This window comes from Brassica napus, chromosome C6 (genome assembly GCF_020379485.1).
Source record: "Brassica napus cultivar Da-Ae chromosome C6, Da-Ae, whole genome shotgun sequence".
Taxonomy (NCBI): domain Eukaryota; kingdom Viridiplantae; phylum Streptophyta; class Magnoliopsida; order Brassicales; family Brassicaceae; genus Brassica; species Brassica napus.
In genome coordinates, this window is record NC_063449.1 from 43,111,338 (window position 1) to 43,138,863 (window position 27,526).

General features: G+C 33.6%; 4 protein-coding genes across 4 annotated transcripts; all 4 read left to right on the top strand.

Moving 5' to 3' along the window:
* The first annotated feature begins 805 nt into the window (after positions 1 to 805).
* LOC106403352 lies at positions 806 to 1,618 on the top strand. Its single transcript, XM_013844192.2, has one exon. It carries the CDS (start codon positions 806 to 808, stop codon positions 1,616 to 1,618), a length of 813 nt encoding a protein of 270 aa, XP_013699646.2.
* Positions 1,619 to 6,998: 5,380 nt separating this feature from the next.
* LOC125588548 lies at positions 6,999 to 8,659 on the top strand. Its single transcript, XM_048759951.1, has 4 exons — positions 6,999 to 7,207; positions 7,292 to 8,306; positions 8,412 to 8,582; positions 8,645 to 8,659. The coding sequence occupies exons 1-4, from the start codon at positions 6,999 to 7,001 to the stop codon at positions 8,657 to 8,659; spliced, it is 1,410 nt and encodes a 469-aa protein (XP_048615908.1).
* A 2,573-nt stretch (positions 8,660 to 11,232) lies between these two features.
* Positions 11,233 to 14,461, top strand: LOC106405846 (auxin efflux carrier component 3). The gene is made up of 6 exons (XM_013846397.3): positions 11,233 to 12,560; positions 12,637 to 12,946; positions 13,039 to 13,124; positions 13,525 to 13,682; positions 13,807 to 13,883; positions 13,975 to 14,461. The coding sequence occupies exons 1-6, from the start codon at positions 11,348 to 11,350 to the stop codon at positions 14,039 to 14,041; spliced, it is 1,911 nt and encodes a 636-aa protein (XP_013701851.1). The 5' UTR covers positions 11,233 to 11,347; the 3' UTR covers positions 14,042 to 14,461.
* A 10,310-nt stretch (positions 14,462 to 24,771) lies between these two features.
* LOC106402435 (protein WVD2-like 7) lies at positions 24,772 to 27,381 on the top strand. Its single transcript, XM_013843168.3, has 8 exons — positions 24,772 to 24,941; positions 25,091 to 25,726; positions 25,806 to 26,005; positions 26,106 to 26,195; positions 26,285 to 26,381; positions 26,482 to 26,553; positions 26,639 to 26,746; positions 27,020 to 27,381. The coding sequence occupies exons 1-8, from the start codon at positions 24,885 to 24,887 to the stop codon at positions 27,152 to 27,154; spliced, it is 1,395 nt and encodes a 464-aa protein (XP_013698622.2). The 5' UTR covers positions 24,772 to 24,884; the 3' UTR covers positions 27,155 to 27,381.
* The last annotated feature ends 145 nt before the right edge of the window (positions 27,382 to 27,526 follow it).

Consider the following 27,526-nt stretch of genomic DNA (forward strand, 5'->3'; position numbering starts at 1 on the left):
GAACGAAGATGCATCCGACTACAAGATCAAATACCACCATAAATGTAGTAAGTCCAAGCTCACTCACTTGTGCTTCGCTGACGACTTGCTGATATTTACGGATGGTTCCCTAAGCTCTGTTCAGCATGTTCTTCAAGTTCTAAAGGAGTTCGAACTGCGGTCTGGTCTCGCTGTAAGTGTACAGAAGTCTTCGTTCTATGCTTCGGGACTGTCTCAGCAGGAAATATATGTCATCAAGGCCTCTACAGGAATGCCAAATGGTACTCTGCCAGTGCGCTATCTTGGTGTACCGCTCTGCACAAAGAAGTTAACAATAGCAAACTGTGAGGCTCTCATACAACAAGTTAAATCAAAGTTCACTTCTTAGAGTGTTAAGACACTGTCGTTTGCTGGGAGACTACTCTTAATCAAGACGGTCATTGGTGGCATTACAAATTTCTGGTGTTCAACGTTCATCCTTCCTAAGGCCTGTGTAAAAAGAATAAACTCTCTTTGTGGTTTATTTCTGTGGAAAGGAAGACTCAATGCTAATCATTCGGCCAAGGTCTCATGGGAGGTGGTGACTAAAGAGAAGTCTAGTGGTGGTTTGGGGATAAAGGACTTGTTAACTTGGAATAAGTCGTGCTGTATAAAACTGATATGGTTACTGTTCTTTCAGGCGGGATCAATATGGGTGGGATGGTTTAAGAAAGAAGTTCTAAGAGGTTATCTATCTAACTTCTGGACTATGAAACCTTCTACTACAAACTAGTGGCTTGTAAACAAGATTTTCAAGCTAATAGATGAGGTTTATACTTAGATCAAGATGAAGGTTGGCAATGGAGAATCATGTCGATTCTGGTCGGATATCTGGTCGCCTTTTGGAAAGCTGTTTGAGTATCTACTCCCAAACCAAAGACCTGGAATGGGTATAAGACCATCAACGACTCTTGCGGACCTTTTTTTCAATGGTAGCTGGAGACTCCCTCCTCCACGCTCTGAGGGTATGGTGCAACTGCATATATTTTTGACAACCTTAAGTCTGACTGGGATGGAGGATGATTACGAATGGGTGGCCAATGAGAAACCGTCAACGAGACACAACACAAGTGGGATCTATAGGAAGCTGAGAGATAGCAAAGAGGAGGTACCTTGGGCGCCAATCATTTGGACTGCAGGAGGAATTCCACGCCACAACTTTCTAACTTGGCTATTTGTGCTTGATGATTGCCCTACTAGGGATCAAATCATAAGCTGGGGACTCCAGTCATACTCGGTTTGCCTTCTCTATAATCACGCGGCAGAATCAAGGGACCACTTGTTCTATCTCTGCCCCTACAGTTGGTCAATTTGGTTAGAAATTTCTAGAAGATGTCAACTACAACCGAACAAACACTGGGATCAATCTGTGATTCAATTGCAGTCTCTCCAAGGAAACAAAACAATGAAGCGTCTCACTTTGCTTTGTTGGAAATCGGCAATATACTGGATATGGCAAGAGAGAAATAAGAGGCTCCACAACAATCAATTCCGCGCCCCGGATGCGATCATTCGCCTTATCACTTGCCAGATCACGGATCGTATAAGCAGCTACCGACTCAAATCTCCGATCGCGTCATCGAGGTACATGCAGTTTTAGCTCTCGACAGAAACATAATTGTGAAAGTCGTTTGATTTCCTCACTTCTTTTGGGTTCTGGGCCTATCTGATCTTTTATGTTATGGGTTCAACTATGGGTTTTTTACTGATGTGGGACTATAGCCATGAATATATCCATGGGCTTGTAAAACATTTGCTTTCTTTATATATATTATGCAAGCCTTCAGTCAAAAAAAAAAAAAAAACTTGCGACTGATGTAGTATAGTTAAGCAGTTGAATACGAGTAGCAAGTATCAATTAAGCTCGGTTAGGATTATATTGCATTTTGTTGAATTTGCAACATCTAGAGGGTGTTATTGGTTTATGTATTTTAATGGATTTCAAAATTTAAACTAAATTCAGTGTTATTGGTTCTATGATTTTAAAATACACTGTTATTGGTTTTATGATTTTGAAACATATTTTAAAATCAAGTGTTATTCAATGGCAAGTATTTATTTAAAGATTTGATTTAGAATTGGAATTGAGTGGATTTTAAAGTGTTATTAGGGTGAAAATACAAAGGAACAAATATCAAATTGAACCTTGTTATTTTGATTGGATTTGTATTATTAGGGTTTCTCTGTTTTTACGTGGTTCCCCTTCGGTTACATCATGACACCATCACATGGGTGGTGAGATACCAATCGGTTCTCTGCTAAACGTTTGTGGGAAGCTATTAGGCCAAGACAAGGTCTACTCGTAGGGGCTTTAGATTGTTTGGCACAGTGCTGTCATTCCTAAGCATTTTTTCAAATGCTTGGTTGTTTCTTTTAAATAGGAATTCAACATTACTGAAAGTAAAAGCTTGGAATCAAGATACTGATAGAAAAAGTATTTGTCTACTTTGTGGTCTCTGGGATGAATACAAAAATCAATTGGAGATGCTGGACTAGTGTGTGTGCCAAAATCCGGATTTCAAGTGATACCAAGGGTCTGGGATCAGGCTGTGCAATGGTTACTCTCTCTGCCGCGAAACAGTCTTGCAATTGTTGCTATTATCCAGGTTTGGACATCGATAGGTTCATTTACAAGGTATGGAAAGAACGTAATAGACGTCGTCTACATGATAGGATGACTTGTCCTGAGACAGTAGTGACTCGGACTATCATCTGCTTAGTTAAGGACAAGGCCTACTTCTCTTGCTAACACATGATATTCTCTTGGAGATGATCTTCAATTCTTTTGGTCTTCCAGACTGTAACTTATGTGCAACAATGCTTCAGTGTTGTTTATGTCTTTCTTTCACTCAGATTTGTAATTCTTCCTACGTCATGTGTAAACGGCTTCAAACTTAAGCATGTTTCCTCCTCGTTTTAGTTAAAAATTCATTTGAGTGATTTATAACAATTCATTTATTTTGATTCTAAAATTCATACTATAGTAATTCTCAAATCCACTTATTTGGTTTGAAAATCATTGAATTTATCAAAGATTTCTAAATCTAAAGAGAATTTGTAAATCCATTGAAGTAGTAGAACCAATAACCCTTACTTAGGTTGTCAAAGTACATCATTAAGTCAATGGTCCAAGCATATCATCATCAAAAAATTAATATGATCGTTAATGCTCCTCCACCAACACCGTTCTTTTTTTTTCTCCCTCCTGTTGTGTGGTTGTTCGTGTGTCCTTTCTATCCTGTAACAGTTGATAAGTACATATCTCAAACATATTTGGAAGCATCAGTCATATATTAATCTAATCTCGTTATCGTTCCTAAAATTCCGTATATCAACGACGAAAACTTAGTTAGAGTTTGACTTGGAATCTAATTATTTGATGCATGAACAGAATTTTAATAAGCAAATATTATTAGTTATAATAATATTAAAGAGAGCATTTTCAATATTAAAACATGCGTACTTTAGTTTCTTTTTCTTCAAACTTACTTCTCTGTATATTAAGTTTACTACATTGGATACAAAAGGTGTGACATCTATTTTTGAGCCAAAAAATAGTGACATCTTTATGAAAAAATAGAATTTCAAAATATTTAGATAATAGAACAACATGAAACGATTTTTCTTGATCTGATGGTGAATTGGTGTTTTCTGATATAAAAATTGAGCAATTAGGGTAAAGTGTATATTTTTTTTTTTTGAAAAGAAAAAGTTAAACCCGGATCTATTAAAGACACAGACCTAATCTCCCGGTAGAAGGTGCAGCCCACGAATAGACCCCCTCCCGGGTATTCAAATGGGCCGAAAAGCAGTAGTCCATATCCGTGTAGGTGACCAGAAAAATGCGACTTAGTTTCGCATAGCAGGTGGATCGAACCTGAAATATGGTGACATCCCAGACTTTTTCCCTTACCATTTCACCACAAGCTATCAGTCAAAGTGTATATTTTTTTTAAATTAAAATATATTAATTCAACCTTTTTAAGGGCAATCGGAAAACTGACAACCCTAACGCGGAGGTTCCCCGGAGAAACATCAGAGATCTAGGTTACGGGTAAAGTGTATTTAAAAAGTATTGAATATTGTTAAAAAATATTATGAGGTTTGTAAAAAGATGTATTATGAGGAGTAATGGTCTGGGAACCAGGGTCGTTTGGACCTGACTGTTTAAGATAGGTAGGTGTGATAGACGCCACTTTTACCGGTTAGACTCTAGGACCTGCCGTTTGTTAGTTATTCTGAAAAACTTAATAGTTTACGTACTTTTACTGATCTTTCTGATGCAGCTCTTCTGGTAAAGCATGTACAAGTAGGGCTGGATAAATTGTCCGTAAATTTTGGTTCGATTTGTTATTCATTTCGATTCGAACCGATAAATCTAGATATTTGTAACTATACAAAATAAAGCAAATATTAATATGCAATATTTATAAAAACCGAAATAAATCACAAATACTAATATTTTTAGGTACAAATATCCGATCCGGTCCGATCGTGCCCACCCCTATGTATAAGTACATTGATCAAATGAGCTTATTCTTAAGGACATCTCCAATCCTACTCCTTTTTTTATTCCAAACTTCATTTTGGAGTAAAATCGTCTCCAACCTCGCTTCATATTCAACTCCAAAATGGAGTAATGACTAGGGTTACTAAATGGAGTAATCTTACTCATTACTCAATTTTGGAGTTGAACTTTTTTTATTTATGAAATGGTGCTTTTAATCTTGAATATTTTTATTTCATACTTATATAATATTTAAAATAATACAATAACATGATAATAAATAAAATACTCCACAAAATATTATTTGATGGTTTTACATAAAAGATGCATAAACTAATAAAAATCAAAACTAAACATAAATATTTTATAATTTTATATAATATAATATAATATAATACAAATAAGTGATTTAACAATTCTGTAAACTGTTTTTGGAATCGGTGAAGTATCATTCAATAGGAATAGATGTGTTTGTTTATCTTGTGGGTCAACATTTCGATTGATAATATTTGTACTTGTTAAACTTAATATATGCACAAACATCTGGATCAAGTACATAATTTAAATTTAAAAACAAAACTTTGTTTTCTTCTTTTTGTTCTTTTAATGCATTATTTTGTTTTTGAATTATAAAAATTGCATATGATAAAAATTACACCAATTGAAGTTGGAAGAAAATCTCTAACTGTATTTTTATTAATAAATATTTAATTTAAATAAAATATATTTTTATGAAAGTTTTGTAAATATAAAATAGTTAGGTTAATTGTTAAATTATTATAAGTTGAAGATAGTACTAACAATTATTAACTAAATAAAAAAGAAATCATTTGTGAATATTTTTTTGGAGTAAACAATTGAGTAATATATTGGAGTAAAATCCAACTCCAAAATGGAATTACATCATTTTGGAGTAAAAATTGGAATAATACATTAGAGATGCTCTAAGTAACTAAAAACCACTAACTTACCCCCAAAAAATACTGGAAAACTGCTTGCAATAATATATACCTATATATCTATATATATAAAAATATGTTTGCCTCTCTCCTAAGCTATCCACGTGGAAAGTCACTCTCTGACAGACCGACACATGTCCGTCTTCTGTGAAACGCGGTGCATCACTTGAGCTTATCGGTACTGGGTTTTATTTCTTTGGTTGGGCTTGAGTTTAACTTTGGGCTTATACTATGAACAATTGACATGACTTTTTACTCTTTAATATTATTGATGAATGTGTTAATTATTTTTTAATACATAGTCGATAAAAAAATACACATTTTTAATACATAGTTGTACATTGATGAATGTGTTAATTATTTTTTAATACATTGTGACAAAAAAAAAAAACAACAACAACCACGTACAACTAAACCCGATGAATGTCCCAACCTCAAAAGAAAGATTGTATAAGATCAAAAATCTCAAGACATGACATATAGTTTTGTACTAACAGCTTACCAACCAATTTAATTTACATAGTTCGTTCAACAGTAATCAAAGCAAATATTGGTAGCTTCATAGTCTATTTAGTATTCAAATACATTAACATGTACAATATTTAACTAATATGTATATTTTTATATGATACAAATTTATATTAAACATTCATTCTAACTGTTTAAATTGTTTTTAAATTTTTAACCCGCCCGTAGGGCGGACCGGCCCTAGTATCACAGATAATAGATACACTTTGTTTATAAGACGTCGTTTTCGTAATTATTTGTTTAGTAGTATTACTTTTTTCTTGTATATCTTTTTGTACTAGCTTGAAAGACTGAATATATTTCTAGTTAATGAAAATGGTAGCGCTGACATATGAATTGCTTCCAAAAGTTCCCTAAATCTTATGCCCATATTTAGGATTATTCAATTGGTTATTTGAAGCCAATTATTTAATATATGTATAGATTGATTCGATATAAGAAACGTACTTGAATAATTAACGACGACTGTGTATAATTTGGTTTTGTAAGGACGACATAATTTATTTATCACAAATCGTAATTAATCATTCGTGTTTGGACTTATTCGAGGAAGTTGTGTCCAGTCATGATTTATGCAACCAGAAAGATACAAACACACTAAGTCACAAGAAGGTCACGACATTCTTTGTCTCAGCCATTTATTCAAATGGGACTTTAGCTGTGTTTACCTATTAGGAAATTAGGATAATTTCCATTACTTAGAGATATTGCCAAATCATTCTAGGATATGTTCCAATTCTGTTTCAGGAATATTGTCCAAAACTCTTGTATAAATATGATGCACGATACATTGTTTATCATAAGAAAGTCTTTTGATAATCTTGTGGTGCAAGAGTTACATGGTATCAGAGCAGAAAATACTGAGACCTAATTTGTCTTGAGTTCAAGTTCAACGTCGTGTTCCTGGAGTTCGAAGTTCGAGTTTCCAGCAGTTTGTTAGTTTGTTGAAGTATTGGATCGTGTTCGTTGTGTGACGACTTTCGATCATGGTTGCAACAGAAGAGCCAGAGACGATGTCTCAAACCGGAGTCTCCGAAGGAAAATATGCTGAAGTTAAAACACCGTACTCTATCTATGCCTCCGAAAATCTTGGAGCTATGATTACATCGGTGGTGTTGAAGGGAGAGAACTACAATGAATGGTCTAGTGAGATGACGAATGCACTCAGAGCAAAGCGAAAATTGGGTTTCATCGAGTGAACAATACCTAAGCCCTCGCCGAATGATCCAAACTTAGAGATGTGGCATTCAGTTAACTCGATGATTGTTGGATGGATTAGAACATCGATTGAGCCTCGTGTTAGGTCCACGGTCACGTTCATTCAAGATGCACACAAGTTGTGGGAGAATCTTAGAAAACGGTTCTCAGTTGGGAACAAGGTGAGAATTCATCATCTTAAAGAGCAACTAGCAGTTTGCAGACAGGAAGGACATGCAGTTATCGATTACTTTGGGTGTTTGTCGAAGCTGTGGGAAGAACTGGACATGTATAAGCCACTTCCATCGTGTACCTGCAGTGCGATTGCAGAGTTTGAGAAGGATAGAGAAGAGAAGAAGATACATCAGTTTGTTATGGGTTTAGATCAAACTCGATTTGGGGGAATGTGTCAAGGAATCATCTCATCTGACTCGACACTTGACATTGGTGAAATTTACTCCAAAGTTGTTAGAGAAGAACAACGCCTCAACTCGATTAGAGAACACGAAACACAACAGAATGCTGTAGGCTTTGTGGCCAAGAAGGAGCTCGGATCAACCAATGGAGATCAGACGACGCCACATACAGATTCTGGAAGAAGAGATCGTGTTACTCAGTGTGCTCATTGCGGTCGCAGTGGTCATGACAAGGCAAACTGTTGGCAGTTAGTCGGTTTCCCGGACTGGTGGGAAGATCGAGCAAACAGAAGAGACAGAGGAAGTAACAGAGGTGGCGCCAGAGGTGGACGTGGACGAGGTGCATTCCCGTCCGATAGGAAAAGGAGCAGTGGAGCCAAGGCGCATGCTACCACATCTAACTCTTCGTCGTTCCCAGAGTTCACACAGGAACAATGGAGAGCACTGTCACAATTGCTTTCCGAGAACGCAAACTCTTCTTCCGACAAACTCTCTGGTAAGAGTAAGTTTGGTGATCTTATTCTGGATACGGGAGCTTCGCATCACATGACCGGTGAAATCTCGTTCCTAGAAAATGTCGAGAGCATAGCTCCGTGTCCGGTGGGCTTTGCAGATGCCAATAAGACTTTTGCCACGCATGTTGGAAGTTTTAAACTTTCAGATCGAATTGTACTCGATCAGGTGCTATTTGTGCCAAATCTGAACTGCTCTCTTATATCAGTTTCGAAGTTACTGAAACAAACAAACTGTTTTGCATTACTGACTGATACTTTATGTGTCTTACAGGATCGTTTCTCGAGGACCCTGATTGGAGCCGGTAGAGAGCGAGATGGGGTGTATTACTTTAAGGACGTCATAGCTGCAAGGGTTCATCGCATGGCTACTCCAGTTGTCAGTGCAGTGGATCAGTTACGGTGGCACCAGAGGCTCGGACATCCTTCATCTTCAGTTTTATCGGTTTTACCCATGTTTTCTTCAAAGAAACTTACTACCCTTGGTCCTTGTGACACATGTTTTAGGGCAAAGCAAACTAGAGAAGTATTTTTTGACAGTCTTAATAAAACGAATGAGTGTTTTGCTTTGATTCACTGCGATGTTTGGGGACCATATCGCACTCGTGCCTCCTGTGGAGCCGTTTATTTTTTAACCATTGTTGATGACCATTCACGTGCTGTCTGGACTTATCTGCTACTCGAAAAGTCAGAAGTACGAACAGTCCTTTCAAGCTTCTGCGAGATGATTGAGAAACAATTTAATAAAGCTGTTAAGATCGTACGTTCAGACAATGGAACAGAGTTTATGTGTCTCTCTCGATTCTTTCGTGAGAATGGGATCCTTCACCAAACATCGTGTGTTGGAACACCACAACAGAATGGACGTGTCGAAAGGAAACATCGACATATTCTAAACGTTTCTCGAGCACTCTTGTTTCAGAGTAGTCTACCAGTAAAGTTTTGGGGCGAGGCAGTAATGACTGCGACCCATATACACCTAGAGGTAAACGCATATACACTTCTTCCTCAAGATCACCATAAAGAAATGTGTTATGAACGTCCATTTGGTGAACTTCCCACTTCTTAGCCGCAGCAATGCGGAGAAGCATACAAACCGAGCCCATTTTGATAATTGGGGCAAATGTTTCTTCAAAAGTCTTATTGCCATACACGATCTCGTGTTTCAAAAGAAAAAAAGATTTAGTTGTCTACTTAAAAGGTAGTTTCATATAGGAATATAAAATAAAAATAAGACATCTATTCTATTAAAAGAGAAGTCATGACTTAATTCATGTGTGATTTTTTAATTTGGACCACCCTTTAGAAAGTTGTTAAAATTAATTTTTGTATAAATATTTAAATTATTTGAATTATTCTAAGACAAACAAATCAAATAGATATTCCAATATTTACTCTAAAATTATATCTGAATAAATTTTTTTTATATCTTTTTATTTACAATATAAATATATATATATATATATATATATATATATATATATATATATATATATATATATATATCATTTTTTATTAAAATAAACCTTTTAAATATTTAAGTAATTTTGTGTTTGTTTAACATAAATGTATATTCGTTTTTCACTTAAACAAAACTTTTAAATATTTAGTTAATGTCGTGTTTATTTTAAAATTAAATTTATATTTATTTTAACTAAAACGAAATTTTAAAATATCTAACTAATTTTCTAATTATAACTAAACACATGTACATTTTTGTATTAATCTACGATATTAATTTAATATAATATTTTTAATAGGTTTTTTGATTTTTTAGTAGTAAAATTTTTCAATTTAGAATTTTGTATCACATGATTTAAAATATGAAAAATTTAAAAAAAATAAATTAAATTATTGGATGTGAACTATAAAATTGTTGTGTATTAAAATGTTATATTAAACAATTAGTAATATGGTAAATATTACAATTAATCATGTAAAACAAATAATTATGTGTGTAAAAATAAAATAATCACCCGCACGGTTGTGCGGGTCAAGATCTAGTTTTAGTCTTATAATAAGGGGAATTAGATGACAATTTAACTAAATCAAAACGGTAATTCTTAATTCCTTATATCATAAAAGTTCAGATTTGAGTTTATCTGGAAAAAATAGATGACAAGCGACGTGTGTAATGAAGCGGAATTAGACCGTATCTTAGTGGTGAGACTAGGCTGAAGATTATGTTCCTGTAAGGAGTAATTGATTGTTGCCTACTTCAGTGGACAAATGAGTAAACCTAACAACATCATATAGAGACACTCGACGCCATTAACCAAATTCCATTTGAGCCATCTAATCCCTTGGTGGATCTTCTTTGTTTCCAGCCCATCTTGTCTGCATAATTTTTTAATGATTGATTTCTTTACTTTTTTTTGTTGAACACCAAAAAATTATGGGAATTTCGAATTTTATTTTCATATCCAGCTATTATTTTTTTATTATTGGCTAGGGTTTATTCGCTATTCTTCATATTACGAAAATGGATTCGTTCGAGATTGTGAAAGAAAAGTAAATTAAAATATACAAAAGCAAAGAGGAGGGGACAAAAGAAAAAAGGTATGTCTGTAATGCCCATCTCCATAAGTTGAATGCCACATGCAGACCTTCTTTTAAAGATCTAACTTAGATGCTATATCTGTACAAGTAAAACTGTTGCAGACTTCAGTTTTACAACTAACTTGCATTAGTATTTGAGGGATACAATTCTAGTGACTAGTTATGATAATGTTATATATTTGCATTTTATATCACGTTATTTTATCACCTAACACGTTGTGTTCTATATGTACAGCTAAAAAAATGTAATCAAGTGTTTATAATTACTGAGCCATACAGCAACAACTATCAGCGAATAAGAATAATATTTGCGCTAAACGATTCAATGTAACAGGTTACCTTTAGTCATTTACATAAATGAAACACTAAAGTCACTTAGCATATTTACCCAAATACACTTGTATGATTGTTCTCAGACGAGAGCAACTATATAAAAATGATGATAACTTTTACAAAAAATAAGAACTTAAAATATAATAAAATAAATAATTGCGTAAAAAGAAACTTTGGGTTGTCAAGTATTTGCTGTATAAAGAGGTGTAAAGTGGCCATCCTTCCTTAAATTATATACTCAAAGCCAAAGTTGCTCACTCCTTCACACACACACATAACAGCTCCAAGTCCCCTCTTTAGTCCACCGGAAGGAAGAAGATGATCTCATGGCACGACCTCTATACGGTCCTCACGGCCGTGATTCCCCTCTACGTCGCTATGATCCTCGCCTACGGCTCTGTACGGTGGTGGAAAATCTTCTCCCCCGACCAATGCTCCGGAATAAACCGTTTCGTCGCCATCTTCGCCGTCCCTCTCCTCTCTTTCCACTTCATCTCCACCAACAACCCTTACGCCATGAACCTCCGTTTCATCGCAGCAGACACCCTCCAAAAAATCCTCATGCTCGCCCTCTTGGTCCTCTGGGCTAACTTCACCCGCTCCGGTAGCCTCGAGTGGAGCATCACAATCTTCTCCCTCTCCACGCTCCCCAACACGCTCGTCATGGGGATCCCTCTCCTGATCGCCATGTACGGCGAGTACGCCGGATCGCTCATGGTCCAAGTCGTCGTCCTCCAGTGTATCATATGGTACACGCTTCTCCTTTTCCTCTTCGAGTTTCGCGGCGCCAAGATGCTCATCATGGAGCAGTTCCCCGAGACGGCCGCTTCCATCGTTTCGTTCAAGGTCGAATCCGACGTCGTTTCACTCGACGGGCACGATTTTCTTGAGACGGACGCGGAGATAGGAGACGACGGGAAGCTCCACGTCACCGTGAGGAAGTCAAACGCCTCACGCCGCTCTTTCTGTGGACCTAACATGACTCCACGGCCCTCGAATCTCACCGGAGCTGAGATTTACAGCTTAAGCACCACTCCTAGAGGCTCAAACTTCAACAACTCAGATTTTTACTCGATGATGGGCTTCCCCGGCGGCCGTTTATCCAACTTCGGCCCAGCGGATATGTACTCCGTGCAGTCTTCTAGAGGCCCCACTCCAAGACCTTCGAACTTCGAGGAGAATAGCGCTATGGCTTCCTCCCCGAGGTTCGGGTATTATCCAGGAGGAGGAGGAGGCGGGTCTTACCCGGCTCCGAATCCTGAGTTCTCTTCAACAACCGCCACATCTATTGCCAGTAAAGCCGTCAGTAAAAATCTTACGAATCCTCAAACGGGCGGCAAGGCGAACAATCATGACGCGAGCGCCAAGGAACTACACATGTTCGTGTGGAGCTCAAACGGGTCACCCGTTTCGGACCGGGCGGGTCTTAACGTATCCGATGGAGCTCCTGGTTCGGGATCAAACAACGAACAAGGTGCCAAAGAGATCCGAATGTTAGTCCCTGAGCAATCTCAGAACGGAGAGAGCAAAGGTTAGAAAAAAACAGTTTCAGTAATGTCCAAAACTCCACGTGTCACTTCTAACTTCGGTTTTGTTATGTGTTATAGCTTTAGCTCGTCCGGCGAGTGGAGACTTCGGAGGTGAACGGTTTAGCTTCGCTGGAAGAGAAGAAGAAGGAGAGAGAGCAAAAGACGCCGAGAACGGATTGAACAAACATGCTCCTAGTTCCTCGGCGGAGCTACAATCAAAAACAGGACTGGGAGCCGCCGGAGGAGGCGAAGGGAGTCACGTGAAACATATGCCGCCGGCGAGTGTGATGACGAGGCTGATACTGATCATGGTGTGGAGGAAGCTGATCAGAAACCCTAACACTTACTCTAGCCTCATTGGCCTCATTTGGGCGCTTGTTGCTTTCCGGTTAGTAAATTAATAAAAAAGATTATAATTATATTTCTTGAGTTTGAACCGACCGGTTATCGGAGAAGTTTATTCCGGTTTTCAATATGAAGGTGGCACGTGGCAATGCCCAAAATCATTCAACAATCTATCTCCATTCTATCTGATGCTGGTCTTGGAATGGCTATGTTCAGTTTGGGTAATTCATCTTCCTACTCTGTTTTATTCCTTAAAAAAAAGCTAAAAGGTTGAAATTCCTTAATTTTGCATATTTTCGTTGACATATTTACCCGTTTACACGATAAAAGAATCAAATTACGTTAGTCCATAAAATTTATTATGATGTTTTGTCATTTTGAAGAAATATTAAAAGTGGAAATTAAAACTAAATAAAAAGTGTGGGGGATGGACCATCCAACATGTGGGGCAATGGAGTGAGCATCTTATTATAAATTGTAATGGTGGACGACATGGTCTCGTGTCGTTAATAGTCGTCATGGTCCCCATTTTAATGGGAGTTGATTGGATTTATAGAGATATATTAAATTTATTTATCGACTAATTTTGAAATTATAAACTGTATGTGAAAAATCGTGAAGGGTTGTTCATGGCGTTGCAACCCAAATTAATCGCTTGTGGGAACTCAGTGGCAACATTTGCGATGGCCGTTAGGTTCCTCACTGGTCCGGCCGTCATGGCGGTTGCCTCTATAGCCATTGGATTGCATGGTGATTTACTACGTGTCGCCATTGTTCAGGTAAAAACTATATCTTACACTTTAATAATGTGATTTAGTAAATGAATAAACATTATTTGTTACTAATTTTTTGGGTTGTTGCAAGTAAAATAAAATACTTCATGTTTTTGTATGACTTTTTAAGGCTGCACTGCCTCAAGGGATTGTACCCTTTGTGTTTGCAAAGGAGTACAATGTTCATCCTGCTATTTTAAGTACAGGGTAAGTCATGGACTTTATGGTTAATATTGAAAAGATTACTAATGTCAATTTTAAAAAGAAATTAACATTGATAAATCGAATGAATTTGCAGGGTAATATTCGGAATGCTTATAGCGCTTCCGATCACGCTGGTTTACTACATTCTACTAGGGTTATAAGCTTTGGTTATGTGAACCCTTTAATGGATCAAATGTAGAGGGAGAAGGAAGACAAGAGAATGTTTCAACTTGTGTGTGGAGCAAACTAAAGCTTAGAGTATATAAGTAAAACTAGGGAGTAGCATGATTTAAGAATGATGATGCCAACATTACAAGCCAAGAAACCCTTACACATATAATATTGGGAGATAATAAGAGTGAGACGATTTGACGCAGATAATGAGGAGCAAAACATGGGGCAACGAGACAAAACAAATGTTAAATAAAAGATTAGAGGAAGAAGACAACTTGTTATTTTTGTAACTTTATTTGTTTTACACAAGTCCCTTTCTGTTATGTGTGTTCTTTGCTTAGATTTCGGGTAACGATTATTTGATTGCTGTGTAGTTTTTTTTAGTGAAGAAAAGTGTGGTTTGAATCTTCACTGGTTCAAGTTTCAGATAAGCAAAATAACGCTTTTGAAGTTTTCTTTTTTTGCTAAATTTTGATCTTTTGAAGTAATATTAATCGTGCTAAATTGCTAAGATTTTAATAATTTTGTAATAGTGGATGGATTTACTGATCCTTGTCCGCTGTGATAATGAGAGTGGTAGTGGAAGAAATGAGTTAGGCTCTTTGGCACTAAAAGCATTCGTGTTATCATTAGTTTAAACTGATGAGCGATATATTTATAGTCCATGTGTAGTGTGCGGGGATGATGAAAAATTATTAAAGAAGGCAAAGAAAAAACTGAAAGATAACTAAAGCTCAAAAGCTTATATAAAAAAGTTTGATAAAAGATACCTTTTCTTTCCTTTTATTTATTTGTTTTCTTTTGAGTTTTTATTTATTTACTAACAAAGTGGAGTACGTTTTCTTTTCCTTTTGTCAACAAAGTAGAAAATGCATATATAAAGTTAAAATTATAATGGATGAAACCCAATTTACAAATCTATACTGATGTTCAGGGCCGTGCTTGAGTTTTCCAAGATTAGAAGCTGTAAAAAAAATTGACTCCAAAAATAGTATTAAACTGGTTTGAACTTATGACCTTAACATTTGAAACAGCTTATTCAGCCACTGAACCAACAAAATTTTTGTCAAATTGATCTCTAAAATTGCTTATAAAAATATTGGCCTCAAGCCCCTACTTGACCAGCTTGTGGTCAAGTCCGGCCCTGCTATGTTGCATTTTTGAATTAAAAATTAATACTCCATCTAAAACTAAAAAGTTAATATACCATCACTGAGTATGTATAATCCCAGTTATAAATCTTATAACTTGCAATACTTTAAAATGGTAGAACACATTTAGTAGGCTCGATTGATTATAAATAAAATCGTATATGATTTGGAAGTATCAGTGTTAAGATTGTCACTCCAATAAAAGTTTTGCATGTATTTATCAGAAAATTAAAAAAATTCAAGCCCTTTTTCAATTTTTTTTTTTTTAAAATTCCAACTTGCATGTCGTTTTTGTTTCGAAACCAGTAATTCAGACGTGAAAACGATGGCAGTAATCACTATTCAAGGATTAATAAGTGATTAATCAAGTAATTAGTGGAAAAAACGTTGATTGGCCTCCGAGTATAATTGAATGTGTTGTCGCATTGGATGGGAACATAATGGGACGCAAATCGAAATAAGTCTGTAAGCAGTTGATCCACCGTCACGGCTTATAAACTGGTCGGCTAATTTATAATTAAATTAATTATCAAGATTAGCAGTGTCTGCATTTTAAAAGTCTAATTGGACCAACATGCGTCGCACAAAAGCTGTAATGGGCTCCGTGCACCTCCATTTTAATAGTATAACTAGATATTGACCCGCCCTCGAGAGGGTGGGTATATTTTTTGTTTTTAAATTTTTTACCTAATATAATTTATATGTTTGTGTGTTTGTATAATCATATTTTTGTATGATATGAATTTAATAGAACAGATAATTTTTGTAAATATATTAGATTAATCAAGTTTCATAAGTATATAATTGTGTATTTTTTGTACCATATATGTATTTTTTGTAATCATATTTGTGTTTTTATCTGTGATCATATTTTGCGTTTTTTTAAATGATTAGTAAAGTATTTTGATAATTGTATTAAATTCGCTGACAAAAAAAAGAGTTGTATTAAATTTATTATATTGTTAAACTATACACCATAGCCTTTTAACACATTAATATGGTACTTAATTTTTAAACAGTATTTTTTTAAACGTAACAAACCCTTTATATAGTTTTGTTTAGTAATCTATACTATTATTTGAGAAGTGATTTTGCTTAGTTATCTTTTTCTCCATAATTTTAGGTAATTTTGATTATTTGTCATTGTTTATTGTTTATTTGTCTTATTTTTCATAATTTTAGAAACTTTACTTATTCTTTATGTTTTAATAATTTTATTTTTTTCTTATTTGTCATGCTCTTCACAGTTTAATTATATATATATATATATATATATATATATATATATATATTTCATATTCTTAGTAATTTTAATTCATAATTTTATTTATTTATAATAAATAATTCTATGTGAGATTTTGCTTACTTGTCATATATTCCATAATTTTAGGTAATTTTGATTATTTGTCATTTTTTACTGCTTATGTATCTTATTTACCATAATTTTAGGTAATTTACTTATTTGTTATGTTTTGATAATTTTAATTTTGCTTCTTTATTATGCTTTTCATATTTAAATTAACTCATTTATTTGTCACATTTTTAATAATTATATTTGATAAATTTATTTATTTGTCATATATAATTTTAGGTGATAATTTTTTTTTTAAATTTATCATGTTCTATATGATTTTAAGATATTTTTATTATATTTTATGTTTTATTATTTTGAAAAACTTAAACGTCATATTTCATGATTTAGGTTGTTTAATTATATATACTATTATTTGAGAAGTGATTTTGTTTAGTTGTCATCTTCTCCATAATTTTAGGTAATTTTGATTATTTGTCATTGTTTATTGTTTATTTGTATTATTTTTCACAATTTTAAGAAATTTACTTATTCTTTATGTTTTAATATTTTTTTTATTTGTCATGCTCTCCACAGTTTAAATTATATATATATATTTCATATTCTTAGTAATTTTAATTCATAATTTTATATATTTATAATAAATAATTCTTAGTGAGATTTTTCCATATTTTGCCATAATTTTAATTCATAATTTAATTATTTTGAAAAACTTATTTGTCATATTTCGTGATTTAGGCTGAGTCATTATTTTTAATAAATAATTTTTAACTTTTTATTTTTAAAACATTTTTAGTGATTATTTAATAAATATTCACATTATATTCAGGGATAATTATGATTAACGAATATTATCAAACTTTAGCAATAATTTTATAGTTTTCATCTTATGTTTATTTTAGTTATATAAAATCAGTTGATGTTTGTATTAATTGTTTTTAAATGACGTTTGTTTCTAATTTATATCATCGAATTATCTTACCAATCAAAAATATGAGTCTAAAGAATGCAATCTTTTGCTGTTATTTTTTTTTTACAAAACAGCTTTTATTAGACATATATAATTATTATTTTTAATTTATAAAATTTTAGTTAAATAGAAATATGTTTTTAATCATTGTAGATTTTGTTAATATGTGTCACTATAAACTCCGATAAAAGGAAATTCATATAAAATGCGAATAAATTTTTAATGAAGAGGGGATAGGTTTTATAGATTTATCTTTTATGTTAGTTTACAGTATTAATAAAATTTTATTATATTATTATGACGATGATACTTTTATATGTGTGGTTTGGTGATAGAATAAATGAAAATTTTTGTAAGTATCAAAACATTTTATCTATGTTGTGTTGTAGTAAATAAAGTAAATTATATCTTCTACTTAATTTAATATTTAAAATTAATTAAAAAATCAAAAAAAAATTAAAAATTATGTTAAAATTTGATTTATTTGGGTATATATTAGTCCGCACAAGTGTGCGGGTCATCATCTAGTAAAACAGTAATTAAACAGACTGATTAAATAACTGCAATTTTTTTTTTCATAAATTGGAATTACTTAATTTTGTATATAATTATAATTACATCATTATTACACATTATATTACACATAATAATTTGTATAGAAATTATAAATGGGTTAGGTAAATCAAAATCCGTGGTCCAATTTTAATGGGTTTTGTAACTGTTTCCCTGTTCTTTCAATATTTATAAGAGGATGGCGATAAAAATGATTGTGGGGAAGGAAAAAGTTTTTAGTTTAAAAAATTGTTGGAAAATATGAGGGCATATTTTACGGGATTAAGGAGTTAGATGACCAAATTTCGAAATTGATTTTAGAATAATTGATTTGATTCCTGGAATGTTCTTCTTTTATTGGATAAATAATTAAAAAAAAATAGATATGCTCCATATTATTAAGATACAATCGATTATTAACTATGGTATTAAGGTTACATATTATTAGCTATCGATAATATGGTGTTAAAGTCCAGAAAAATATATTAGTTGCTAATTTAACTGATAGTAAATAATGGTCCTGATTAGTAGGAAAAAAATTGTAAAAAAAGGAAATTAGATATAAATAGAGGTTCCCTATATTATCGCTGTGATTATGATGTGGGGGTTACTTTAGTTTGTTAGCCGTGTGAAGGATAAACTAAAGCTATTAAGGAATAGTGGTTACGTTGGAAAATTATATAAATGGGTGGTTATGTTCGAAAATGATGGATGCATGTATTGTTGCCATTAATTGTTGGATCCAACTTTTATCAATGGGTCACACAGGTGTTTTAATAGAAAAGATATTAGATCTCTTTATTTTTAGCCTATAGTATTTCTTGTTCTTATCGAAAATTCGCCACGGAATCAGAAACATTCATCGGTATCTTCGTCATACATTTTGGACTTTGGATGGAAGGGGCTCGTCTCGATGATAGTAGTAATAGATTAGTACCATAACTACGAACGAGGCATATTAACTGAACCTCCCATAAAATGTAACACACTTTTCTTATTATTATTTGAGGTAGAGCTAGGTACATGTCCATATGTGTGTAGTTTGTGGACTATAAGCCAAATGATTAGAATATAAGAAATTTTTCATACGACTTTAGTAGTACCCGAATTCATAAAAATCATAACTTAGTTAGAGAAAATGTTTTGATCATCTTATTCCAAATGAAAAAAAAAATCGGTTGATGATAAGCTAACTACTAAACAAAATGTATTCGAATATAATTCTAAAACTAGATGATAACCCGCACAAGCGCGGAGTCAGTTTTTTTAATAATGTTTGTTTATGAAATGATTTAAACATTTTGCAACACTAAATTTTTTATCGATTATAAAATGATGAATACAAATGTTGGTCTCTAAAATATATCATCGTTGTTGAAGAGTTAACTTATTACATCTCATTTTAATTATTTTTAAGACTTCATATGCACAAAAATAAATTAAGTTTTGTGGCTGACACAAATCACCAAAACCAAATAGGCAACATCGATTGTATAATGACGAAAAGGGATTAGGTTTTCTGCTCTCGATTTGTTTACTATTGACTCTCCATAAGTGATTTCATTTTTTACCTCTATAGAATTGTGTTTTCGTTCTCGTCTTTGCTTCATTGATATGAGTTAAGTTTTTTTTTAACTTCTTTTATGAATTCAGTGAATTACTTAAGTGTCAATTAAAAAAATTGGACATCTGTAAAAATTAGCTTCACTACATATACATATCTAAGAATTAAAAATTTGATCTAGTATATATTCACCAGCTCGGTCTAAAAATCATCTAATTACAACAACAAAACAAATTACTTATTTCATCAGTTCAGGTAATATCTGAATCCGAACGGGTAATATCCGAACCCGAATGGATATCCAAAGATAACCAAACATAAGTATAGTTAACTCTATATTTCTAGTTTATTTTTCTCATTTTATTCAAAATATTTATATTAATGATTCTTATTACTCAAAATTAGATAATATACATATAATTATGGATAAAATCATTTGCTACTCACTTAAAATACATATCAAGTTCTTGTTTCTTGCATTAACAAAAGTTGCATCTAAAATTTCAAAACAACAACTAAATTAGTGTCTTTCTATTTTTAAAGTTTTATCTCCAAACCTATTAATAGTTTAATTTTTTAAAAATTAAAAAACAGTTAAGTTAAAATATATTTTAAATACAAAAACTTAAACAATAAATAAATTTTTTTTCTTCAAAATTTAAATATGTACCCGACCCAAAATATCTGAATCCAAACATAAAATACCCGAATCAGAACATAAAATACCCGAACCCGACTCAAAGTGTAGAAATACCCGAACGGGTTCTATACCTTTATACTGAAATATCCGATACAAACCCGAACGTGTATCTGAACGCCCACCCGTATGATATATGATCATTTGTATCTTGTTTGAACAAAAAAAAAAGTTAAACCATTGATCACAATTTTTTTAATGTGGGACTTTTACCATTTTTAATAATTTATAGTCGTTTTAAAAAATTCAAAATATAACATATAAGAAAAAATCTAATTATTTTATTATATGCTTAATGTGATTGTTTAATTTTTTTAATAGTATAAAATTAAACAAAAAAATAAAGAGGTTAGAATTTTTTTATCAAATATGTATTATTCATAATCATTAATTGTCATATATATGTTAACCATATAAGGTAATTTCGTAGTTTTTATTTAAGGAAAGAAAAAATATTCTTTTGTACACTATTAATTAATTTAATAGTTAGTTTAATAAAAAACATAGTATATGTTTATATGGACCAACTTATTTTTCTAACAATTCTAAGAATCATTTCTGTGATGACACGTGGCTACGAAAACATGTTGTAATGTTTCAGGATTAATATATAGGAGATGTAAATATGTACACACAATCACAGCACTATCATTTTATTCAGTCAATACAAGTCAAGGTTTTCAAATACTCTTACTCTCATCTTCCTACGTTCGAAGCGCTATTAAAATAATTAAATTGTCGATCATTTTTATTTAGGTTTAAAGCTCAACACATGAACTTAGAAACATATATATTTGATGTAAATTTGATTTCTCTAAATGCAATCAGTGGGTAAGATTTTTTTTTTTAAAATTAATCTATATGTTTATTTTAATCTGTACATCTATTTAAAAGTCAAATCATTTTGGAATTATAAAATTAACAACAATTATTCTCTCACTTTTTACCAACATTTACTAAACTAAACACGATTTGAAAAGCTAAATTGATGATATAAAATCAACATAAATCATAGCTTAAATAATTATTCTCTTACTTAAAAAATATACTCCTTGCGTTGTAAAAACGTCATAATGCGCTTAAAACAACAACTCTATTATTATTTTTTCAAAAAAAAAAAAAAAACAACAACTCTATTATTTTCCGAGAAGGCGCTAATATGTAACTTATGATTAGTGTACGTTTAGACAAAAAGTAAATAAATTCTTTTTTTTTAATTATGTATGTTTCTTTCTTGTTTGCTTTCTCTTCTACTCGTGCGGGCTGTCTCTATGCTATTATTAACTATGCCCACTCCTCTCATGTGCTCACAAATTCCCCTCATTGGCACCTTCTGTTACGTTTATCTCCTTTGGATTTTTGCCATCGGTTTCAGTGATTTGATCAAATCAGGCCATGCCAAGGGTCTTGGCATAAACCGGACCGTCCAGCCTACAACACGATGGACAAAGGGTAAGGTAGGGACGTGAAACACAAATGCACGATCCGTTAGTTGAACGAACAAACCATTGAAGATGATTAATGAAACTAGAGTGAAAATGGACGTGCAGTAGATAAGAGAGCCTTTGTATTATATAATTGAATGCAATGACATTGAATTGAAGTAACAAGAGAAAGGACCCAATGTAAGAAGGAAAAGAACAATTGTGACTTAGTTGTCCCAGTTATGTTGAAGGCAATGGATCGAGTCACATTATACCTGTCGAAGAAGAAGAAAGAAAATATGTGGATCACAATTTGCGAACGCAGAGCCAAATAGTCTTTCTGTCCCTACACTTTTGAAACTGATCATCCCAACCCCCCTTACCATAAATGTGCAATTTTCTTTTTAGAACAAATGTGCATATTATTATTGTTAGAATATGATATACATATATATTGATGGGTCGGAAGGGATAAGAAATTGGTACGTAACTGGAACAAAGATATATAAGAAAACTCAAAATCATAAAAAGATAAAAACTCTAAAATCATCTGGTTGTCGGTAAAACATTATATTAATTAAAGATATTGGAAAGATTATTCAAATATCTTGCTACATCGTATATGGTACAGAGATAAATTATATTAGGGTTAATAATCTTACAACAGCATATTTCATTTTGTTCGACCAAATCTATATAGATTCTGAGTAACTATCAGTTTCTAGTTTGGACAAGTGTTTTTACGCGAACAAGGTACACAAGAAATGAAAAGAAGTTTATGATTGGGAAAGCTATGAGAGGATATGGTGGTGTCCTCGTGTGCGTGGCTGCATTCTCGTGGCAGACCATCACACTACTAATAATTGAATTCCACAATATATAATTTATTTAAAAAAGGCAAAAAGAGAAAAAGGAAACGTGAACAGATTGAGAGAGAGAAGGACAGGTGAAGGTGGGTGTCGGCCGGAGCACAGACACCGGTCGGAGTCTCAAGACAAAGGAAGCTTTGCGTCCGGGGACCATTCACACTCCCTCAACATGCACATGCCAACTCCAACTCTCCAACTCAAGTCTTCGTTTTAATTTTTGTTAACAGCAAAGAAATAAATTAAAACCATATAATGAATTTTAGTGTAACATCTAATTTGTGGTATATAATGAATCTTATTACCATGCCTCTTTTATGTGAAAGGAGATGATTCTTCGACTTTACTACCGAGAGTTTGCTTCAACTTACTCACCGGTTTGCCACCTTGTATAGCGGTCTGTACGGGGTCAGAAGGTGCAATCGAGACTACTTCGGTTTTTTTCGTTGGTGAGGGTTGTTGGCTTTCAACGTCACAACATAAGGTGACTAAATCTCAGCTGTCGGACTTTGTCTTACATGTTTCCTCGACGCATTCAAGTTTTGTCTTGAATTCGCTGTCATCTTTTGATGAAGAATTATCATGTTTAATCTTAATTGCTGTTGTAGTTTATGTTTATTTTTCAAGAGGATGTCTAATTCTCTCTTGCTATTGTAGTTCTTCGAGTTGATTTAATGAAAGAAAGTTTGTGTTAAAAAAAAAGCTATATATATCACTTATTTATCTTTTTGTAACTTGTTCAAAAAAAATCAATCAAATATGATTAAAGTGACATAGTGTAATGATGAATAATCTATCAGTAAGTGATTTGTGACGTCATGTGAGTGAAACCAAATAACAAAAAATGATTGCAAGATGTGTAAAAATCTTTCAAATCTTCGAAAAATTAATGCACCGAACATCATACGGAATAGGGCCTACAAACCTAATGAGGAGGTGTGGGATGGGAAGCCAATTAACCCTGAACGGTCATGGTTACATTTAGCTTAAGTGTTTTTTTTTTTCTTTCAAGAAGTCTTTTGGTAATGAATCCAGTTAGCTTAAGTTTCTTCTCGATTTGGTGATATAATATTTTTTAATCGTTTTGTACGGAGTGAATCTGGATACACTTTCGAAAGGTAGATTTTCTTGATGGTTACTGTGTGGTTAGTTGTTGTCAAAAGAAAAAGTGTGTGTTGTGGTATTCAAAAACAGAATTATTAAGGAAAAAGAAGGGATTGTAAAGTTTAAAAGGAAAAAAACAAAGGAAAGTAAAGGCAAAAATACAAGTGTATCCTGGCATTAGTTTGGTTTGGTGTACTTCTTCTTGTGTTTCATGTTCTTTGGCTGATTTTCTATGCATTATTTTCAGTTCCCTACACTTCTTTTTCAGTATACGTACTGATCTATTTTTGATAGATTTACTAGTGTAATGTGAATTCTTAAGTGGGTTGACTTTACTATGGACGACATGTTGGAGGAGAAGCTACCAGATGAAAGAGATCGCACAGAACAAAATTCAAACTACCAAAGAATCTTAAGATGATAGAAGACCTTGTCATTTGCTTAACCCATTTATGTTTGACTCCATACAAAATTCTAAGGGTAATGCTTTTGTAGTTCATACCCGTAAACAATGAAAGAAATTCATTCGCTACTAAACTCGGTTTTTGCTTTGAGCTCAAAGTACAAATGCACATGGTCTCCATAATGTTTTGAACTCTTATTTTGTGACCCAATATTAACAATAATATCAAATTAAAATTAGGGCCTTTTATCGATATTACACATGACCCAACATATCTTTAAATAAGCCTTTTGATTATTTACAACTACGGCCTAAGCCCAGTGAAACTATAAGCCCACTTTGGAAATACATCGTAATACAGTCTACACGGTGTGGACCACACCTAGTAGAATTTGAAATTTTCAACGTAAAATCTTTACGGGCTCGAGGAAAATTCTTATCTAGATCCCCCAAATTTTAAATTATAAAAACTGGCAAAAAATATATTTAGTGGAGTTTTATCACGTGGCGTAACCCTGCCACTTATCAAATCTGCCGTCAGTAGAAGAAAACCGCCGTTTACACTTTAAAACAAAGCATATGGACCGTTGATCGTGTTAACTCAAACCCGAAATAAACGGGCGTGATAACGGAGAACGTGACCATCCAACATCTATCGAGAAGAAGACAAAAAAGAAAACAAAAGCACATGACATGATTCTTTCACCCTTTCGTCTACCAATCTCGATCCCTCTTTCTCTTCTTCATCTTCTCTACTTCAATAGTTGAACATGAACATTTTCATTGAATGAGAGATACAATGGCAGGAAGCGAGATTCAAGAACCCATTAGCCTTGGTTTTCAGGTAACTTCTTCTTCTATCATGCTTCTTGTTACTTGTATAGCACCCTACTGTTCTTGCCTTGTTTGGTCTTGACGTTATGTCGTGGAACTTGTGGTCTTAAATAGAACTTGTTAGGATTGGTCTTTATTGGTTGATGAATCTTGATGCAGGAGAGTTCTATCCACTCTGGATCGATATCGTTTGGGAGATTCGAGGAAGAAGGGTTATCATGGGAGAAGAGATCATCATTTTCACACAATAGGTATCTTGAAGAAGTTGACAAGTGCTCTAAACCTGGCTCTGTTACTGAGATGAAAGCTCATTTCGAAGCTCATTTCAAGAAGAGAGGGATGCGACTTCCGTCTTCTATTGAATCTCAGACTTGGGGAGTTCGGCAAACAGGTGATGATGCAACTGAAAGTTTCGAGGATTATCGGTCTGATGGGAGTTTCTCGGATAACACGAGTCGATCACAGAGTCCTTGTAACTACATACTTGACCAAGGAAAGAGTCAGTGTGAGTATGTTGAGGAAAGTGATCTTTGTGTGAGCTATGATGAGATTGTTGTGAACTCGGATGATGTGATCGAGCTTGATGAAGAAGGCGGTGCAACTCTTTATGTTCCTTTGGACAATGATGAAGTAGTTCCAGTGGAGTGCATATCTATTAAAGAAGTTAGATGTGAGGTTCTTGGACAACAAGAGATGCCTCTAGAGATTGAGGTTCGAGATGATGATGAGGATAAAGAGCATTGCGCTGAAGTTCAAGAAACAGAATCAAGACTCGTTGAACATGTTCCAGAAAAGGTGAGAGTTCTTGTTGTTGAGTTTTTTTTTAAACACATTAAGACATCTAAACTTAATGTGTTTCTTGGTCAACAAATAGGCATCTGATGTTACGGAAAGATCCTCCTCTGCATGTGAACCAAAGTCTCTGCCAAATGTAAAACCTATTATTCCTAAAGTTGTGAATGTGACTAAAGCTTCTATTAAGAGACATGATGTAACTCCAAAAGCTGTTTCCGGGAGGACAAAGGGTTCCTATTTAAGTGCTAATTCTAAAACAAACGTTGATGATGCCAAGAGGTATTTTTACTTTTCTTTCCATTTGAGAAAATGTTGTAACCTAAAACAAATGTTAATGCCAAGAGGTACATTTTTGTAAGACCTATTGGTTTTGTGGCAGCCAAAAGGAACTACGACCGAAGAAAACTGTTGAATCTCGACCTTCAACATCTAAGAAAATAGAGACTCGAACTCCTCTTGCCACAAACAGGTTTAATAGTGTACTAAGACCACTCTAATGTTTTTTTTTTTTTTTTGATAACTACCACTCTAATGTTTTCTTGAGATTGCCACGTGCAGGCCAAAGACTGGTTCTTATTCTGCTAAGCTGGAGATGAGTACAGGTGCTACCAGTTTCCGTTTCAAATGTAGCGAACGAGCTGAGAAGAGAAAAGAGGTTTTCTGTCTCTTCAAGAAAACTTAGCATTTATTATTCATTCAATTGGCAAAAGATGTGTTGTGAGGATCTTATGAAACCTTCTTTTTTTTTGTTTTAGTTCTATATGAAACTGGAAGAGAAAATACATGCTAAAAAGACAGAGACAAACCAGGTTCAAGCGAAAACACAGGTATCATCATCATCATCATCTCCATGTCTCTTTGAAATTTAGACATGCCATGTCAAAATCTAATTGGAATGGTTCAACATTGCAGCAAAAGGCAGAAGCTGAGATGAAGCAATTCAGAAAAAGCCTCAACTTCAAGGCAACACCAATGCCTTCATTCTACAACACCGTTACTAGACCGGTGTCTCGTTACAAGGTACGGTTACAATCTTTGTCTGAAACAAGAATAAGGTACATTTCAAGTGTCCATCAACTAGTCTAGTTTTAGTTAGAACCTTGATTTTACAAAATCCCATACGGGAAGTTGGAATCTCAAATAATATAAAATGCATTATCAAGTAATCCACTAATTGAGAATTGGTTTTGAGTTAGAAGTCCATCTAATTTAATAGCATATACTAATAGACCAAGAAAGTAGAAATGCAAACAACTTAATACTTTAAACTTGCGTTCTTTAAAACGTTTTCAGACCGAGCCATCTAAAGTGGCACCGTCAAGACCACGAAGCACGACCTCAGCCTCAAGTACGAACAGGAGGGTCTCAAGAGTTGGTGATAAACATGGTACTGAAGAAGGTAAGATGGTAAAAGGCAACGGTGGGTAATAGAAAACCGAGTGCAGCTAAAGATTCGGGTTTGCAAAAGGGTAACTTTATGGCCGTTGAAACAAAACAGAAGGTTGGTAAGAGCGGGAACTAAACGGACATGTGGTAGTTGGAATACTGCGTCGTCTTCTGTTACCATCTATTATCATCCTATGCTTTTATCATTCTCTTAAGCTTAAACTTGTAACTTAAGTACGTGTTATCCAATAAGAAAACTCTGCATAGTATTATTTTAAATCCTGACATAAAACAATGAATCTTGTCTAAGTAAATGGATAATAATTAGATAAATTTAAATGAGTTTGCAAGTTTTTCTATCTAACAATGTTTTATTAGTTAAGTTACAAAACAAAAATAAAAAATAAAAAATAT